The sequence below is a fragment of the Oryzias latipes genome, chromosome 24, assembly GCF_002234675.1.
Source record: "Oryzias latipes chromosome 24, ASM223467v1".
Taxonomy (NCBI): Eukaryota; Metazoa; Chordata; class Actinopteri; order Beloniformes; family Adrianichthyidae; genus Oryzias; species Oryzias latipes.
This window is the reverse complement of record NC_019882.2, coordinates 20,294,976-20,316,280: the sequence shown is the minus strand read 5'-3', so window position 1 is coordinate 20,316,280 and position 21,305 is coordinate 20,294,976. Positions and strand designations below refer to the sequence as shown.

Genomic DNA, 21,305 nt, shown 5'->3' with positions numbered 1-21,305 from the left:
TTTGCGAGGGATTCTCATGGCATCAAGAGTCCAAGGCGAGAGAAACGGAAGGACCGCGTGAGGCCAGACCACAACCTGAGCAGGATCATCTTGTTGGGGTTTTGTTTGACATCAGCAAGTCTCTCCTCTTGAAAACCCGTGGGGAACAAAATAGACCCACAACTCCAAACACTCCTGAGAGAGGCAACAGGTCAGCACCAGTGGAAAGCAAACTTGGAAGGGGCAGGGGGGTTGAGAGGCACGAGACTTTCAGGACTTGGGAACAGGACGGGGGCAAAGACGACCTGATACTAACTGAAGTGCTGCAGCTCTTTCTGAAGGCATGGCACACAGGTGGAGTATATCAGCTGATAGCACTGCTGAGATGAGCTGCGAAGGGGGAGTGGCCCAAGATCATGGCAACTAGTGTCGGGTACATTGCTCAGTGTCAGATCTTGATGTTTCATAAGCACATATCTACAGACAGAAGATTGAACAACCTCCACAGATGTGAGCATAGATCATAACCATCTTAGAGATTTAATTACTGTAAAATGATTATGACCTTTGATCAAACACCTGTTGACACTATCAGATTTTCTGAATGTTGTTCACTTTTTTTGGCGATTCTAAACTTGTTGAACAGCTGAATATAGACTGTGGTGTTGCTTTAATTCCTTGCATGGCAACAACCATCCAGAATGGAGCAAACATCAGTCCTTGACTCAGATTATGCAGCAGCATTTACTGCCACTTTAATTGAAATGTCAGTGCAGTCAAACTGCTGCTCAAGAAAGAAGCCTGCTAATGGGCCCACTTATCGCTTCATTAGACGGGTGATAGACTCAAACATTTATGTGTCTCATTCAAATCCCAAGGTTGCCGAGACAAGAGCAGCCACATCACGCTGCAGGCTTATTATTTTTGGCAGGTCTTGTCACAAGCAGGAACAACAGGCGAGTGGAGACAATGAGGTAGAGACACACAGGCAGTGGGCGGATGCACACAGGACTAAATCTCAGGCCATAAAGATCCACCTCAGATCCATATCTCAAAGCTTGAACTTTATTAGCAAACTCTTGCAGCAGCCTTGTGGTTGCCATTCAGAAAATGTTTGTTGGGAATCACTTGATTCCGAATATCTCTATCATCTCTGATGGAAAGACATGTTAGCTTACTGTGTGGATGTTCTTGGCGTAAAGCATAGCATACCCAGCTTAAAATGAACTTAACTGTAGTGGGAGTGGGCCTACTTAACAAACACTCCCACTACTGTACGGCAGTCAGGACACATTGCTGTTTACTGATGCATCAAGACAGGCAGGCCGTCTGTCTGACTTCAAAAGTGTGATGCTGTTGCTGCTAAAAGCAAGGGATGGGTCAAATGTGGAGACCTTTATCAACTGTGTGAAAGTGTGTTCCCCTGTAAATTATGGGTAGTCGTTTTATTTTTATTTGTGGTTTCCACTGAAAGTGTGGAGATTTAATTTTTTTGTTTTAAAAAAAAACAAGAAGTGCCAAAAAAAAGCTTCTTATAATTTTCTGTTTTTTATCTTTTCCCATGAACAAACAACAATCATTACAAATCAAGCAAAACATGAACTGATTATTACAATTCTTGAGGTCTGATGGTTAAGAAAAGGTAAGCCAAACACACTTCTGCTTTACTGTAACCTCATGTTCATTTTTATGTTATTCATTTTAATATTTGCTGAATACCATTTGCAGATTGTAAATAGAGACTTTATTATTTATTTGAGTCAGAAAACAGGAGCCAAGTGAACTTCTTATACCTGATGTATATGTATTGACCTTTCAATATAAAAATGGCAGACATTTGTCAAGAAAGAAAATGACAGGAGCTTGTTAAATTAAGCCAATGGCTCAGCCAGTCCGTTTCTGAGCCCATTGAAGCCTGACACTGTGCCAGTATGAGCGACGGCAAAGCCCCAGAGCTACCTCACCTAAATGGAATCACATTTTTCAAGAGCATTTCTAATTGGTTGCTTCTTAAAATATTTACATCTGTGCTCTAAGGAGAACAGACTTTAATGCACCAAATACATCTTTAGCTGAATCTGAGGGAGGTAACCTATTCCTGCAGTTTTGTGGAAGATGTTAAAACATAAAAAAACGAGCAAAAACATCTCCACATCAGGCAGGAAATCAACATTTGGTGATGCCACCTTCAGCACGGTTAGCTCTTTTACTGGAAAATGTTTTGCAAGTTGGCAATAGAAACAAGAGACTATTAGGCCAATAAAAAATAAGTCATGAGTGGGGGACGCCAACATCGTGACATGATAGAAATCATTTTTAAAGAGATCTCGTCCAACAGGTGAAGAAGACTAGATTATTCCCCAGGCACCCTGTCCAGAACAGGCCGGTAACAACTCCTCCAAACTTATGGAAAACTTTTTGTTTCGCGTGGACATTAGCAGTACACACACCAGTAGATGAGGTTAAACAGGATGTAGGCGCCTGGGAAGATCATGCGAGAGTAAGTGTCAATGGTGTGGGTGTTCTCGATGATCCTGAAGCTGCGGATGCCCTTCCTCTTGGTCCCGTTGGACTCATTGTCCAAGGCAAGGTGCACCACCATCTGCTCCTGTTTGTCTGAAGCGTCCTCGGCTGGCATGGACGCTCGGGTGTACCCCGCCAGGCTGTTTGCATCCGCCTCGCTGTAGGTCCCGTCCAGCATCATGGTCTTTGTGTGGGGCATGCCACAAGCACAGGGGAGTGTTTGAGACTGCATGAAGAGGAGACAGGGAGGTAACGGCAAGCTAAAACATTTGCATCTACAATATGAACATTTCTGCACCTGGCTGTACCTGTTGTCTCACTTTCTCTCTAAGCTTGCGTTCTTTACCGTCCCTCACTGTTGTCAGGTAGTTGACAGCTGCGTATTCAAGCACCGAGAGGAAGACGAAGACAAAGCTGACCCAGAGGTAAATGTCCACAGCTTTGATGTAGGACACTCTGGGCATAGAGGCGTTGACTCCAGTGATGATGGTGGACATGGTGAGCACCGTGGTTATACCTGGAGCACATAGACACAAGGCAAGCTCATGCGTTTGCAGAGTGGACATGTTATGTTTACAGGTGCATCTGATGCATCCCAGTAACTTTAAAAACTACATCCGTCTGTCTTGACACGTCACGTGACTTTAAGCAGCTGCTCGGACGCAAACATGGAAGCTCAACGCCTAAGAGCTAACAAAAATGAAAGAATAAAACGGATTTGGAAAGTTTCTTTTGGGAGAAAAGAGTCCGTGAAGAAACTGAAGAAGAGGCTTCAACTTCAAAGAAAATAAAGCTGCTAATTACAGTCAAAACCAGGAGTTTTCCTCCAAATATGGATTTATTGAGACAGTTCTTCCCAGGTACCAGAAGCTGCTCTGCCCGATACACGGCATCTCTGAAATGTTTCAGTCGTAATAAAGTTGATTCACAGCGGATTCATGTTTATTATTATATTTAATTTTGTAATTTTGTGTTTTTATTTTGCTTTATTTATCCATCACACCTTCAAAATCTGTCAGCAGCTAAAGTCAGCATCTGGTTGTTTGCATCCACTTTGACGTAAAAAGGGAAAATCTTCATCACAGAGTTTAAGTTTACACCAGCCACTAACGTGTTAAATAAGGATTGAATGAAGATTCAATCAAATAAAGTTGTTTCGAATTCTACAATAAGGATGAATTAGGCAGGCATCTGTTAACAAACTTTAGTACAGAAAATGTTCGTCTCAGGAAATATATAATATATGATATCAGGAAATATGATAAATCTTTTTTCCCTGAAAGAGAATCAGAGACTGAGTTGAGTTCTCAGTGTTATGATGGTGTTCTATGAAAAAAAAGTAATGTTGCTTTTGTTGAATTATTTCGAAATCAGAAGCAACTTCTGCAAATCAACAACTTTGTTTCATTGAATCTTCATCATATGTAAAAATAAATACATACACAAATAAAAAACTCTACCAACGTTTTTAGATTTGTTTTAAACAAAATGTTTTGTAGTAGCATTTTATTTTAAAAAATAGGTTTTTAAGAAACCTGAAGCTCAAAACTTTTAAACGCAAACTTCGGTACCACGAGGGACCGATCCGGGAAAATATTGTCTGACATTAAACTGAAAAACCCTGAAAGAGGTTGGATACCACTGCTCTAGACCTCTTGCCAGACTCTGTGTTGCTCTACCAATAAAGTCACTGTCTCATCTCTGTAAATGTCTTTTCCTCAGTGCTGCTGTCTCTAGGCTGAACATCATGGCTGCTCTCACCACAGTTGTTTCACCTTTCCTTTCATCACACCTGACACTTTTCTCCACCCATTCCAACCTGCCTGCACTTGCTTCTTCACTTCTTTTCCACACTCTCCATTACTCTGGAGTGCTGACCAAAGATACTTCAAATCCTCCTCCATCTTTATCTCCCTGTAACCTCACTCTTCCACTTGGGTTCCTCTCATTCACACACATGTACTCTGTCTTGCTCCTTCTAACCTTAATTTATCTCCTTTCCAGACCAAACCTCCACCTCTCTGGCTTCACCTTCACCTGTTTCTTGCTCTCAGTACAATCACAGTGTCGTCTGCAAACATCATAGTGCATTGTGATTCCTGTGTAACCTCATCTGTCATCCTGTCCATCACCATTGCAAACAGGAAAGGGCTCAGAGCTGATTCCTAATGCAATTCAACCTCCACCTTGAACTCCTCTGCCACTCCTACAGCACACCTCACCACTGTCCTCCTACATGTACTGCACTGCTCTAACATACTTCTCTGTCACTCCAGACTTCCTCATACAATACCAGAGTTCTTCTCTGTCATAATCTTTCTCCAGATCTACAAAGAAAGTGTGGCCCCTCTCTGACCATTTCTGTACTTCTCTATCATCATCCTCAAAGCAAATATTGCATTAGTTGTGCTCTTTCTTGGCATAAAACCACACTGCTGCTCACAAATGTTCACTTCTGCTCTTAGTCTAGCTTCAGTTACTCTTTCCCATGACTTCATTGTATGGCTCATCAGCTTTATTCCTCTGTAGTTGCCACAACTCTGCACAGCTCCCTTATTCTTAAAAATGGGCACCAACACAATTCTCCTCCATTCCTCAGGATTCTTCTCCCCACCTAAAATCCTGTTAAACAACCCAGTCAAAAACTCCAGTGGCATCCTCCTAGATACTTCCATACCTCCACAGATAAATCATCAGGACCAAGTAGCTTTCCACTCTTCATTCTCTTTAATGCCCCTCTCACTTCACCCTTACTGATCTTTGTTGCTTCCTGCTCAGCCACACTCACCTCATCTGTTCGTTGTTCTCGCTCACTTTCTTCATTCATCCACTCTTCATAGTATTCTTTCCATCGTATCATTAAACTACTGACACTGCCAGGATCCATTTATCAGTTCTCCTCACTACACACAACAAGGCCTGTTTTCCTTTTTACAAAGCTTTTGATTGGATTCATAACTGAAGAGTAACACACTTCAACAGTTTTTGACAACGTTTCCAATTTAAGGTGAGTTTAACTTGGTTAAAAATAACCACATTAAAGGTAACAGAAAGTAAATATTCTTCATTCAAAGCTTTGATGCTAAAAAACTGACCATAATTTAAACACCCCATTGTTACTTTCAGGTCCTCTTGTGGGAATTGGGCTGTAGTTTTGGTTCCCCTTGATTTATTTCAGACAGGTTGTGCTTCATTCTTGTGCTTTCCCTCAAAAAAACAATAAAATTGAGAATTTGATCATACCTAAGGAGACTCTGGCCGGGACGGCCCGGCGGTCGATCCAGAAGGACACCCAGGACAACATGACCATGAGGGTGGCAGGGAAGTACGTCTGCAGCAGGAAGAAGAAGATGTGCCGCCGCAGAGTGAAGTTGATGTACAGACGGTTGTACCAGCCTGGAGGAAACATAAAGAAATAAACAAAAATTTTTTAAAGATATGAAGATAGCAGCTCTACAGTCACATTAAAAATCATATCAATGCAAAGAGAAAAAAATTAACATGTATATGTTTTATAAGGTGCATCAACAGAAACAGATAAAACAGATGATTGGTCATGGGGGGGAGGAATAACTGAAATTGTCTTGTGGTGTGTTCCAGTTTAAGATCAACAGTATTTCTCAGAGGAAGAGGAGGAACAACAACAAAAGGATTTGCTGAATGAAATCGTTTCTGTCAGAGTGAACAGCTCATGTTTTCTTCCACTGTGTAACCAGAAAGATTTCACACCAACATCAGCCATCGGGCAAGAAGAGCCGGCAGACATGTTTGCGTTTAGCAAAAACAACCAAAATCATCCTAGAAAAGAGGAGTAGCTTTAACCTCTTTCTGACAACTTCCCCCCAGGACTGTGTTTAGAAGAGAATTCAAACCATCAAGCCGGGAAGATCACAGATAAAACAAACCAAAAAGATCGGGACAGATGTGCCAAAGTCATAGAGGTTCAAGAAACAGACAGTGAACTTCTGGACCTGCAGAGTCACAAGATACAAACATGATCCGTAAACGTGTTCAGGGGAAACAGACAGATTGAGATTTTCAGCCAAAACTTCTCTTGGGTTTCTGTCAAGTTGCAATCAAACCTTTTTTTAATGATTCACACAGCATAGACATAACAACTGAAGAATGAAAAATATGGAAGATTTGCTTTGCTCTGAACTCTAATAAAAAAAAAAAAAGATGAAATCCTCCAAGAGTTTTTCCCTGTTGATGATTTTGACTTTTCTAAATGCACACAGCCTTTAAAAACTTTTGTAAGTTAGCCTCACTTATTGCTGAAGGTGCCAGTGGGTGGGTTCAATTATGTCGGCAGTTTGACTAATCAAGATATTTTCTAAACTGGTGAAGCCCATAGGGTTTCAGGTTGCTTCTCTTTTGAGATTTGAGGCTAATTTGGATCTTTGGACTTGTTGTTTGGAAGAATTCCCTGCAGTTTATGACTCCAGCTTGTTTATTTCATGCTGTTTGCTCTTCTTTTGGCAACTTCTATAACTGTAATAATTATATAACGAAGAAAAACTCTGTTGTCTCGAGTGGTTTTTGTGTGTGTCTGTGTGTGTCTGCGTGGGTGTCTGCGTACAAGTGGAAGTTTCATGTGACTTTGCATGAATAAAAGTATCCATCTATCCCAGGGGTGTCAAACTCCTTTTCACTGAGGGCTACATCAGCGTAGTGTCTGTCCTCAAAGGGCCAGATATAACTTATACATGTGACTAAATGTAATGAAAAATAAATGCAACAGCTCAATGTTAAATAACTCATTATTTACTTATTATACCTTTTTAAAGTGACAATTCCAGTTGCATAGAAAACATATGTTTGCTTGTTACTTTAGCATAAATCCTTTTACATTTGATTTTGTCAGGTTAGATTATATGGACAGTGTTTAAATCCAAATGTATAGTTACCCAATCCGAAATTTCAAGTCTGATTCCCCCTAGATATGAATAAATACACACCAATTTTTATTTTTTATTTTAAGAAATTAACATTTATGTTCTCGTGGGCCACATAAAATGACATGGCGGGCCACATTTGGCCCGCGGGCCTTGAGTTTGACACGTGTGGTCTTAACACTTTCTAAATCTGAGGTTCTGAAACAATTCAAAAATGTTTAAGGTTCCACTTCAATCAGTTTTTGATATCTTGTTAAAGGGTTCCCAGTGGCCTTTTATATCAGGATCAACGTATCTTCCAATAGTGGCTGTCTCTCCTGGTGGAGATGCAAAGAAGGCAAATAAAGAATCAGAAAAACTGGCTTTAACGTGGATTATTGAGCAAAGACGGACGGCTGTGCGTGTCTCCGAGAAAATGATCCGCGTGAAAGAGAAAAACGATTTTGAACACGTAGGTTGATGATGCTTCAAAGAGAAAAGAAACATTTGCAGTCAGTGCTAATCATTAATGTGTGATCATTGTGAACATTAATGTATTGAGTAATCTGCACTTTAGGCCCACCGCACTGCAGCATCTGGAGAACAATCAATCTTAAAAAAGTTTCATTTGAGAATTTGAAGGTTCTACAAACATAAATTTGCAGTGAAGATTTGGTAGTCTTTGGAGTAATTGGATTTTCTTCAAAATATCCACTGAGGGATGTCTCTGCTGTGGTTTTAGTTTGATAACATTTTTACTTTTGTTTCATTTAAATATGCTGTGGACAAAAAAAAAAGCTTAAAGTGTCTCAATTAACGTTTGTGAAACTGGAAAATTCCGCTTTGCTGCCCTGCAGGTGTGACAGGTGAAGAGTTCGTTCTGAAAATGAGAAAAAGCAGAAACGCAAGAGTTGAGGACAGAACAAAAACTGTGATGAACCATCCAACCGCCCATCTGAGTCCAGCTGCTGCACCTGAGGATCAGCATGATCTCAGGTCTCCTTACTGCCAACAAAACAACAATCCCATTTGGGTAAGGTCATAAAAAGGATTAATATTAGCAATGAGCCTCTGTGCTGAGATAATACCCAGCAAATAAAGTATATCAGTTTTACATAATTCTGCTGGAGCTCTGCAACAGCTGGACTGAGCTGCTCCAGGTTGGCTTACAGCATGACTCCACGTGACAGGAGCCCGCTGTGACAAACAGCAAGGAGGGGCCCTCATGCCTGAGGTTGGGCTTTTTATGGAATAACTCGTCAACTCAGCTTGACCTCTCTCATAAACTTAGAGCTTCCAGGAAAACTTTTGGAGTAGACCACAGAAAACATCTGGCTGCAAACACTTAAACTTTATACCAAGTATTGTTTTTTTTTTTTGTTTTTTTTTTTGGTTAGACCTGCTTAACTTCTTCTTTTCTGAAAGTATTGTTTTTGTTAACAAAAATTAACAAAAATTTGTTGAATTGATGCCTTTTCTTTTTCCAAATTTTTAAAATAACCTTCTTTGGTACAAATCTTTTCATTTAGGACTGACTTAAGATTGATTACCAAGTGTCAGACATGTTTAGTGAAACTATCATGATTGTGCTATCTTAGATGACCCCCCCCTCCATTGACGTGTTCTCCCCACCATGACAAAGGTGGATGAAGGTGGAAAGATTTCATGTAATCCATGGACACCAGTGAAGATCACAAATCATTGAAGAAAAAAGGTTCAGAGCACTGTCTAGTGGGTCTAGATGACCCAACTCCCAACGTTAAAGTGGCGAGGATAGCACAAGGGTTAAACACGCACCTGATGGTTGCAATTTCAATTTATGAAATAAAAATACAAATTTACCTGTCAGGTCCCCCTCTGATCATCTTTTGTATTGTAAAAGTGCTCCCGGTGGTCTTTTAATTAAAATTATGCAGTTTTTAGGCAAAATCATAATAACCTTTGTCGTTTGTTAGGACACCTCTGAGTTGTGACTGTTGGCGAGGAACAACCCCACCCCCCTTTCCCTTCCCTGTCAGAAGTGAGAACTCCCCCGCTGGTCACTGGCTGGAACAATCTCCATAGTTCTATCATCAGCAACATGCTTCTGAAATATTTTGAAATAGATTTGGCTGTTAGGCAGTGACACTGAGTAACTTTTTCATGCTGATTCAGACTCAAATTAGAGCCAGTATGTCAAAGATTTTACAATTTTATTGGCGTCCAATAGATCGTGTGTCAAATGTTTCAATCCATCTTTTCCTGTTTTAGATCATTTTCTGAGAAACCAGATTGATCTTCTGTAACTGTTCTAAAAAGTCACTTAAAACATTCAGCCAATAGACAATAGTAGACAATAGACAGGGATGGATGCTGAGGGCTGCATTCCTGCTTGTTTGCCAACATTCACTGATCTGGGATGTTCTGATTGGCTGGACACACCTGATTCAGGTAATCAGCTGTGAGTAGAGCAATGATACCTGGATGACATGCAGACACACTGGCTGGTGTGGTCTGGAATTGCCCACCCCTTGGTGTGGAAGAGAATGAGGGTTATGTCTGCAGTTCTGTGTTCCCTGAAGGCTGGTGACACAGAAACTCCTGGGCGCTAAACGAAACCTGTGTCTGTGACCCAAGAAGCAACTGTAGCTTTTTTTTTTGTTTTGTTTTTTAATTCGCCTGTCTGGATCAGCTTCAGAAATTTCCACAACATTCCAAAGACAAAACTTTGCAGAAATAACAGCAAATGTGTTAGAAATGAAAACCTAAAAACTGACACTTTAAAAATCCTCCCAAGTTCAGAGACGTGAACCAAAACAGATGAAGACATTTAAATAAAAAAGAAAATATCCCAAGCCAGAAAAATGTCTTAGCATGGAATGGGATTGGAGTCAAACTTGGGTCACAAAGATGAGGTGATTAGCATATTTTTGTGCTTTTCATTAGTTTCAGTGTGATACATTTGAATGATCAGAACTTTATTATTCTGCCAGCAGACCTGACCAGTTCAATTTCATATCCTCTGTTCATCAATATTCAGCACCATGTAATTTACACAATCCCTCAAGTATTATTGGTATTAACATAAAATCCTGACATGGAGCTCATCACAGAAACTCAAACTGAAGACATACTCGCCCTGGAGTCTGCAGATGCATGAATGTTCACGCACACGTGAACTCGGATGTGTGTGTGTGTACCTGTGCTGCTGTAGAAAGCCAGTCTGGAGGTGGTGTGAAACTTCTGGATCAGGAACTGAGACAGGGAGATCCTGTCGTCTGTGCTCAGGGACTCATCCCCGCTTTTCCAGTAGAGCATCAGGTCCTCGTCTGTGTAGGCATCTGAATCCAAACGAAGAGGAGTGAGTTAGTCTGCACTCCAGCCTCCGAGGAACCGACAAAAACACTTTGATAAAAGTTCAACTATAAAAGCAACGTCCTTCAGCAAAAAGTTACAAAGAGGCAAAATACATCTACTTTTGAAACCAGGACAAAATTACATTATTACTTAGCTATGAAGGAGCCACAGTGCTAAAGATGTGATTTTAGAACTCTTTAAGATAAAGCAGTCTGGTGCTGCTGATCAAATGGACTTCTATTGACCAAATTTGGAAATTTCCACAGAAAGAATTCCTAAAATGTATATTAACTCTTGTGCTATCCTAAGCACTTTAACATTGGGAGTTGGGTCATGTAGACCCACTAGACAGTGCTCTGAACCCTTTTTTCTTCAATGATTTGTGATCTTCACTGGTGTCCATCGATTACATGAAATCTTTCCACCTTTATCCACCTTTGTCATGGTGCGTCAATGTAAGGGTGGGGTCATCTAAGATAGCAACAGGGGTTAACAGAGTAGAGTGTGACATAACAGAAAGGAAGTTGATTCAGTGCAGGCTGAAGGAGCCTCATCCTACAGTAGGTTTGAAAGTTACCCAAACAATGTTGGAAAAAAAAGAAGAAACATCTAAGTTTTACAAATCTTCATCTGTAATCAGCTACTTTGGTCAGGTGGAAAAAGAGAATATCCGATTTTAGGTTTGCACTGAGCAGTGGATGAGAAAACTAATCACCAAATAATATAAAGCACAATGATCTCAAAGAAAAAGATCGCCAGTTAAACAAACAGCATTGAACAAGAAGAAGTTTAGAGAAACAGGCAAGCGTGGTGGGGGTAGTGTGATGGTGAGACGCTCCTTGGCAACTTCACTTCCTAGACAGATTTTTGTACCTAATCAAATCATAAATTCGATTTTTGCCATAAAAACCTTCTCAGCTTTGCAGCAGAACAGTGACCCAATTTTACAAAGAAGTGAAACTGAATTCAAGCTGCTCTGCTAAGAAAAGCTGGACTAGATTCCTGCACAGACATAAGAAATTTTCACTAGTAATTATGACAAACACCTGTTCAGATTCAGGAGGACGTGACTTTGTTATTTTTGTGTAATAGTTAATTTTGTTTGACTATTTGAATGTTTTCATAGGAACAAATCTCCTTTGTGTTGTCACTCTCTTTTTTTTTATCAGTACACAACTTTTTTTATCAGTACACAACTTTTTGCTTCTATAAAATACGGGATTTCTTGGAGGAAAATCTTGGGAAATCTTTATTTCCATTGAATAAATGAACTACGGCAGAAGTGGAGACTGGTGGCAGAAATGTTGGGTGAAAGTCACTGAGTGTCCCAGCAGTTTTGACATTTGATCTTACTATTTCTAAAGACTTTCATTCTGGAATGATGTTTTTGTGGTTTGATTCAGTGCTGCAGCTCAGAAGGCGCAGAACTGGTGTGATTTCGAGGCAAACGAAGAACTAAAATTGTTTTGATCAGAGAAGAAACAGCCAAGATGACGTTTTGTCTTTACTGCTAGGCTTTATGGTGTTGGTTGAAGCAGCAAGCTGTCGAAAATCCTTAAATATTTTATAAAGAAAAAGCAGATTTTTTTCCCCCAAAATATATCTCCCTTGGAAAGCAGAAGAATGTCTAAGTACATAATAACTTACAGCTTTCTAGCTCCAGGGTGCACGTCTGTGAGTCCAGTGGGAATCGGCTGAAGTCCATGTTGCAAGCCGCAGTGACTGTGACCCTGGGAGGGTTAAAGAGAGTAAATGTCTCAACTTTCTGAAAGCCCACCAGGTCTGACCTGCTCTCTTTCCTCACCTGAGGCTGTACAGAACGTGCCCGTCCGGGAAGACCCGCAGCATGATGTTGTCTGTGGTGGTGTCGTGGATGAAGGACCTCTTGGAATGGACGAAGAACACGTCAGGAACCCATATTTTCTTCACCAGGCGCCCGTCGAAGGTCATGCTTTTGTTAGTGGCGCTCGGGAAGGCCAGCCTCTCATCCTTCCAGTAGTGCCTCAAATACAAAGTCATGGTGAAGTCCTGAGGGCCCCGCGGAGGAAAAAAAAGAGGAGAACAGAGAAGCAGCCTGAGGATTAAGTGCCACCATGAAGACTCGCCTCCTCTGGTTTATTGAATTCCCTGTGGATTACATCACTGCGACCTGAGCTGCTGGATTATTCCAACAGTTTATGACTGAAATGCACACAGTCGGTTAAAGTGTTGAGCATATGTTAACTAAACACAATCTGCTCTTTCCATTGGTCCAGGATTTCCTTGGTCGCTCTGGGACCTCGGTGGTGCCTGTTGCCATGTAGGCAGGGGGTGTCCTGCTCTCCCGCTGCCGGTCCATGTCACGGATCATCCTCTGCCCTTTCTCCTCCTCGCAGCATTACATAAGAGCAGATCACTTTGGAATAATGGCCGCAGTAACACATTGTACTCTTGGCAAACACTATTAAGTATCTTTTGTTGCATAAGAGGAGTTGAGGGACATTTCCGAATCCTGCGGATGAGTAATAACTGTGTTCACAAAAGAAAGATGATTTAAAGTTGAGTGCTGAAATCCTATTTCATGATGGACGCTTTCTGAAGTCCCTGCTATGCATTCCCTCCATGCGTTTAATTAGAGTAGAGTGGTTTCGGTAAAGATTCCAGGGGACACGGCTTCTATCTGTTCAAAGGCTGGTAGCCCCCTCTTTTAATTCCATTTCTGTCTAAAGAAACAGATTTTTTTTGTAAAATGAAACCACAACCTTAAGATGGTGGATAGTGCTACCAGTAAAAGCTTTGTGGAGGCGAATTTCCTGTTGAAGCCTCATGAGGAGCTGATATTTTTCTTTTAACCCTTGTGCTATCTTAGATGACCCCCCCCTTGCATTGACGTGTTCTCCCTACCATGACAAAGGTGGATAAAGGTGGAAAGATTTCATGTAATCCATGGACACCAGTGAAGATCACAAATCATTGAAGAAAAAAGGTTCAGCGCACTGTCTAGTGGGTCTAGATGACCCAACTCCCAATGTTAAAGTGCCTAGGATAGCACAAGGGTTAATAAAAACAGTGGGGGAAAATAATGGGGTTAATTTGGTATGAACGAACCTGACTGAGGGAAGAAACGGTGGTGTCAATGAAAACAGAAGGGATACAGTGGTGTGAAAATGGCAACAACAAAAATAAACTACCCCGGATCTCCTCTCCTCCTCAGTACCGAGTGCAGGTGAGCAGGCGCTTACCGAACCTTTCACCCAGGAGTTAATTAACAAATTAAAAAGGTGAGATGTCCAAAACTACAAAGTAAACGAGAAAATGTGCAAAGGAAATACATTTTGACTCTTAAACACGAAAAAAACACAAAAGTCTTACAACCCCTCTGCATCCTGGGCAGGGATGTGGAAGCGGTGGAGGAGTACAAATATCTGGGTGTGACTATCGACAGCAGACTGAGCTGGAGGAGCCACAGCACTGCTGTGTACAAGAAGGCCTGCAGCAGACTCTACTTCCTGAGGAAGCTGAGGTCATTTGATGTGTGCAGCAAGATGCTGGGGATCTTCTACCAGTCTGTGGTAGCCACCACCTTGTTCTCCTCCGTGGTCTGCTGGGGAAGCAGCATTGCAGTCAGTGACACCAACAGACTGAACAAGCTGATCAGGAAGGCGGGTTCTGTCATTGGCTGCAAACAGGAAACCTTTAAAGCAGTGATGGAGAGGAGGTCACTGAACAAGCTCTTATCCATCATGGACAACCCAGAGTATCCTCTCCACCCTGTTCTGGACAAACAGCAGAGGTCCTTCTCTAGAAGGCTCAGACAGCTCCGCTCCAAAACTGCCCGGTACCAGAAATCCTTCCTGCCAAATACTATAACCCTGTTCAATAACTCACAATGCAGAAGATAACCTTTGCACATTTTTTTTTCTCTTTTCTTTATTTTGCACATTTCTTTTGCACATTTCTTTTGCACATCTCTTTACCTGCACTGTTTTGTAAATAGCTCTTTAAATTATACCACATTTTCCTTGTTCTCTTTTTTATTTTTATTTATATTATTCTTACTCTTTTTTTCCTGTCAGTTGTTATGGTAACGAACAAATTTCCCACGTGTGGGATCAATAAAGTATTTCTGATTCTGATTCTGATTCTGAAAAGCACCTCTCAGGTTCAGACCAATAAAATCTATTTACCCACCTCTTTGACACATAACATAAACCTTATATAAATGGGGTGGTGGTGTGGGCTCAGTGGTTTCAAAAATGCTTCTTAAAACGTCTGAAAGTAGTTATACGGTTCTGGCTCTCTTTGCTGCAGAACTTTGTTGTCATTTATCTGGTACCGGTACTTTAATGTTAAAACACCTGTGAGTAAAAATGTCTTTAGAAATAAAATAAAACCTCTGATGGCATCCTTTCGCTTGTCTCTAACTGTTTACAGTTTAGCATCAGTGAGACAGAGGTCGGGGAATAAATGTATAACCGAATTTATAACCGAAAAAGAAAGAAAATATTCTTAACAAATTTGTGATTATTTTTCATGAAACTGAAGATGAATAATATTTGATGTCCACATACATTCTCATTAATGTCACACAATGTCTGTAACTATTCAGGAGCAAAATGGTTTGACAGTTAGCTTTCATAAAGTTTCCCACTAAATTCCTTTGCGGGTCACAGGGTTTGCTGGAGCCTAACCCAGTCACTGCTGGGTGAAGGTGGGGTCCACCCCGAATAGGTCGCCAGTTTGTTACAGGGTCACACATTCCCAGACACGAACTCTCACATTCAGACCTAGGGAAAGGTTAGAATTAACCTCTGAAGCATATTTTTGGACTGTGGAAGGAAACTGGAGTTCCCACATGTGCACGAGGAGAACTTGCAAACTCCACACAGATCTCTTACGTTTTTGGAAACTAAATTAAGAAATGTTAAAGACAAGTTTGAGATACCACTGATAATCAAAATTTTTTTTAAATCAAACTTCAGTACCATAAGAGTGAGGTGTAGAAAAACGTTGGAAAAAAACACAACCACTCTTAGACATTAACAGACTCTTTCCCTAATGCTCTTTCCATTTTATTAAAACCTTATGACAACAGTCAGACCCCTACATGAGATCCACAAAACAGTTTATTAGCTTGGAGTAAATAAAAAAAAATGTTCAGGGTCTACCCCGCCTTCGCCCAACAGCAGCTGGGACAGGCTCCGAAAACCCCACGACCCGCAAGGGATGTGGCGGTTTAGGTAAACGGATGGATGGATGATTGGATGGATGGATGAATGGATGAGTGGATGAATGGATGAGTGGATGGATGGATGAACATCTGTTTATTTGTTTTGTTTAGAACTCTGACCAGCAAAGATCCATGAGCTCTCCCTTTTCTCAGACAAGTTTGATCTCTAGAGAGAGAAAAAAACAAAACAATCTCTGTAATGAGTCTGTAGTCTCCCACAGGTGGAATTTATCCATGTTGAAGATTTGTGCATTTTCCAGTTAAGATTGCCTAGCTTCCTTAGATTTAGTCCTTCAACTTTTTTCAGATTTTTTTTAGTTAATTCTCCCAACAAACTCAGCTAATCTTCTTCATGCGTGTCTGTCTGTGCCCTCACACATCCCCATCCAAGAATTAAGGCAAAACAACTCAAGAAACCACCAAAACTAACTCCATTAGTTTCTTTTTTCACAGTAAAAGTGGTTGGTTCCCTAAAATGCTTTTTTGCAGACCCTAAAAAATAAATAGTTTACTGAAATATAAGTTTTAGTGAATTTTTGACTCCAAAATCAGCACCGGACTCCCTCCATTTTTACCTCTCTTTGTTGCAAAGTCATTAAACACTCAACTTTGGGATCCAAATTAAATATAATCCTCATTTGTCCTTGAAACAGGATCTTATGCAACATCAGGACAACTGTTTTGGATCCAGTTTGTGTTTTCTAGAACAGAAGGTTGGTTTAATTATGTCACATGGCATTAAATGTAGTCTGACCTCCAGCCAAACCAATGGTTCCTGCCAACAAGCCCTCGTATTTTAGCTCTGATTACGGCCCTGCAAACATGAGTCAGTTTCTGTAGAGAAGAACACATGACCTTAGAGAGAGCAGAGTCCCCAACCACCAACAGAAACGCTTTCTGTGTCTTATCCTTTCTGTGCTGTCTCTACTGTCTCCATGTTTCTACAGGCTGTAGAGTCAAAGCAGGAGCTGTGGAGGATTCATTTTTATGACGTAGCCTTACCTGTAACCCTTGTGCTATCCTATGTACTTTAACATTGGGAGTTGGGTCATCTAGACCCACTAGACAGTGCTCTGAACCCTTTTTTCTTCAATGATTTGTGATCTTCACTGGTGTCCATGGATTACATGAAATCTTACCACCTTGTCATGGTAGGGAGAACACGTCACTGTAAGGGTGGGGTCATCTACGATAGGACAAGGGTTAAAGTCATCTTCTCACCTGGTCACACTCCTGTGGGTTTTTTCTTCAGCTAGTCACCTTTGGGGCAGCTGATTCTTCTCTTTCTCTGAGCTTAATTTATGATTAACTCTGAGAAACGCAACGCAAGTTATGAAATGTTACAAGCCACTCACCATATCTACTTCTGAGATGCTGTCCAAACTTTCCACCTGTACGTCCACTCCAACTGGGACTGCAGGTCCTGCAGGGGGTATCAGAAAAACTTCATCAAAATGATGCTTTTAGATTAACAAGGTTGTGTTTGTTTTTTTCAAGTATTTTAAACTCCCATTAGCTGTCACACACATAGGTGAGTTAAATTTCTCTGCATTTGATCCACTGCCTGGGGAGTGGGGACACGGCTGCGCTCGGGAACCATATTTGGTGGTTTAACCCCCCAATCCAACCCCTTAATGATGAGTGTCAAGCAGGTCCCATTTTTAGAATCTTTGTTATGACTCGGCTGTGGATTTAAAGTCACAACCTTCCAGTCACAGGGCAAACACGCTTCCACAAGGCCATTGAGCAGGTCAAATAAAACCGTTACTGCAAGTAATCAGATGATAGATGACATTCAAACACATCCTGAGAGCGGATGAAGCTACAGCGAGGAAGAAAGTGAGTCAGCAAAGGTATCTACAGTTAGAGAAGACAAACAAAACACACAGAAAAATAGATGAACATCAGCTGTATGACAGAGACCCATGTATGTAACAATGACACAAGAGGAGTAGAGAGAAAAATGCCCCATAAAACCTGAAACTACCCCCAGCAGTCTGAGCAGCATATGTAAATACTAGTTATTAAGTCAATCTCAATTATAGGTTTGATCAAAAAGGAAGGTTTTAGGTCTGGCTGTGCAGACACAGATGGTCTCTTTCTCCTAAACTGAAGTACAGACATAGTTCTATATAAGAGGAGCCTGATGACTGGAGGGTCTGCCCTCTCATTCCAGTTCTTATTGGAACTACCAAGCATCCTGCAGATTGGGAGAAAAATTCTCACTTAAGAAGATATAATAATTGTGAGGTTTACACATATGAAAAATAGTAATTCTTGTTAGGGTTGTGCCGATGGACGATACCATCCCGACGGACAATACAATCATCCATCGGGATGCCTGACTGACATCACGATGGAGAGACACCATTGTGATGCCACGCCCCCGCCACGGTGCGAATCGACATCATAAGTCGATCGGATCAATGGTCGGATTAGAATTCAACCATATACATGGGGCCCAGAAAACCTTTTTCCGATTATAACAAACGTTCACATGGGTCACACTTTCGGTCAGAATAAATCATTTGTACATGCACAGTAGTGTTTGAAATACCGGAAGAGGAAATGAGTTCCGCCGAGCGGCTGCATACATAGATATCTGGCAGCTCTGTAATATGCAAGATGATCTTCTAAATGTGCTTTTATTAATGTTACGGTTATTATAAAGCGCCTCTTCGCTCATCATTTTAATTTTAATCCGTGTGGTCAGTGCTTTTTCTGTTGAAGAACGGAGCCAGAAGAAGCCAGGGCTAAGAGAGAACACGGGCTAACAACAACATTTAGCCTTTGATGAACATAAAATCCATGCGGGAAATGCTGCAATCTGCATCCTGGCTGCACATAAATATGTGGGAATAACATCAGCCTTTATTTTGTCGGCACACAACTGGGAACACAAATCCCTGTGATTGTTTGAACGGTTTCTAAGGACTGAGCGACATTTCTGCTTTGAAAAGCTCAGACACCGCCCCAAAGCTGCTGTGTGAGCTGGCGGTCCGAGCTTTGCCCGGACACACACTTTTACCGGGAGACCCGGTTCTCCTGAGTTCGGTAGCTCGTTCACCTAGAGCTGCGGGATGGATCGCAGTCCGAAGTCTCACACACGTAACAAAGCATCCTCCCTTCTCCTCAAACACAAAGCTATAAGTCCTGCTGCTCTGCTCAGAGACACAGTCACTTGGTCCATCGGTCCACTTGACTAATGAAGTGCAGGAGTGGAGTATGTCTTTTCTATTTATATATATTTTTTTGTTAAATTTACTTCCCTCAGTTTATACTGGACATTATTTTTTCATCGCAGGTGGGTCATTAGTTGGGAAATAAAATAAATAAAGTAATAAAGTAAAATAATGAATAATAATTATATGTATAATTATAATTATATAATAATGAAAAACTAAAAATACCCCCCCCAAACGATATCATCGTCCATCCCGATGTTTTACAGTAAACATCGTCAACTGCCAATTTAAGGGACATCGCCCAACCCTAATTCTTGTATGTAGGACTATGGATGAACAATGATATTTCTAGATAAGTTTCATAACAAACTGATGGGGGATTACTAAATTCCAGTTGAGAAGCAAACAAGTCCATCGATAACTTGATGAATGAATGGATGGTAAATGGTAAATACTTATATAGCGCTTTCTACCATCTTACGAAGGCCCAAAGCGCTTTACAGTCACAGTCCCATTCACCCATGCACACACACATTCACACACTGATGGCGGCTCCGCTTCCAAACACTGGCGCTAACCTCCCACCAGAGGCAAGGTGGGGTTCAGTGTCTTGGCCAAGGACACTTCGACACATGGGTGTGCAAGGCGGGAATCGAACCTGCAACCTTACGATCGTGGATCGACCGCCCTACTGCTGCACCGCAGCTGCCCCATATGGATGGATGGATGGATGGATGGAGGAGCTGCTCTGACTCTCACCTTAGTGATTACCCAGTTTGACTCTTTCTAGAAGCAGCAGCCTCAACTGACCACAAATGATGCTTAAATCATCTTAATGCAGTTTGAGTTGTCAGGGATGGAGGTCTGAGGAGGACCAACACACAGGAGACATGACTTCATGGCAGAATTATCCATCCATTCTTTTTCCAAACCTGGTCATGGTCACAGGGGTGCTGGGGCCTAACCTTTGACTTGTTTATGAGAACTGGACTGGGTGACCCCTCCCCCATCACATTCCAAACAGGAAGTAACTGTTGGAAATACCTGCTGGTTCCTAGAATCTGAAATCCCATATCCCCAATAAACAGCAGTTTATTGCCTCAATAAAAGTATGTAGTCTCACGTCCAACATTCAAAACGTTTGATTGCACTCCCACTCCCCTCCGAGGGAGTGGATGTGCTTCCAGATTCCAGTTGGCTTGACCGCGCACCTGCACTTGGCTGTGGTCCTCACCTCTGGCTAATCTGTGCTCCTGTTCCTGACTGTGTACCTTGTCTCTGGCTTGCCCCCACTACTGCTTCTACTCCTGGATGTGGATTCTGTCTCCGGGTCGTCTCGCGCCCTCAGCCGTCCCCCCTCTCATCTGGATGAAGCTCGTCTGTTGGACTTCAAATATGTAGTTGTAGGGTTGGATAAGTTAATTCTTCTCTATGAGTTCTGGTACATCGCCTGTCCGTCCTGGGGGAGGATCCCTCCTTCATGTGGACACCCCTGAGGTTTCTTCTTTTTTTCCTGAATCCGTTTTTTTAGGAATTTTTCCTTACCGCGAAAGAGGGTCTAAGGGCAGGGAGGTCCAGTTTAGTTTAGTCTGTTTAATTAAAGTTAAGTATTATCCTATTGAATTCTATTTGTTTATGATACGTTTGATTGTATTTTCACTTTACAATTACCAGTACGAAGTCCATTGACTGTTGTTGTGAATTTGGATTGAATTTGAATTGAATTGACAGATTCTCATGAGCTCGCTTTCAAGTGGTAGGGGTGTGGACTTCAAACAAGCTCATTCCTGACTGACCAGAGTGGCTTCCTAACTCAGACCAACTCGGACTGCTTACTAACACTCTCTGGCTCCAACATGGCGACGTCTGTATGGCAAAAATATGGCAACTGAATTGACTTCATTTGGTCGGAGCTGGAAGTGAACCATTTTCTATAAGTGATGACACACTCACTCCAGTTCTTTTAATCCTTGTGCTATCCTAGGCATCATTGGGAGTTGGGTCATCTAGACCCACTAGACAGTGCTCTGAACCCTTTTTTCTTCAATGATTTGTGAACCTCACTGGTGTCCATGGATTACATGAAATCTTTCCACCTTTATCCACCTTGTCATGGTAGGTAGAACATGTCAATGTAAGGGTGGGGTCATCTAAGATAGCACAAGGGTTAAACAGTCATTAAACCTATTCCAGCTTCTT

The 21,305-nt window shown here is 41.5% G+C and overlaps 1 protein-coding gene across 1 annotated transcript in view; it reads right to left on the bottom strand.

Moving 5' to 3' along the window:
• Positions 1-1,030: 1,030 nt before the first annotated feature.
• Positions 1,031-21,305, bottom strand: part of LOC101163783 (gamma-aminobutyric acid receptor subunit rho-2) — a 30,795-nt gene continuing 10,520 nt past the window's right edge. Inside the window, exons 3-9 of the mRNA XM_004083907.4 lie at positions 17,277-17,344; positions 12,517-12,740; positions 12,360-12,442; positions 10,556-10,696; positions 5,746-5,898; positions 2,811-3,019; positions 1,031-2,728 (exon numbers count right to left, since the gene is read on the bottom strand). Coding sequence (XP_004083955.1) covers positions 2,414-2,728; positions 2,811-3,019; positions 5,746-5,898; positions 10,556-10,696; positions 12,360-12,442; positions 12,517-12,740; positions 17,277-17,344 — 1,193 coding nt within the window. The 3' untranslated portion in view covers positions 1,031-2,413. The remainder of the gene's footprint in view (positions 2,729-2,810; positions 3,020-5,745; positions 5,899-10,555; positions 10,697-12,359; positions 12,443-12,516; positions 12,741-17,276; positions 17,345-21,305) is intronic.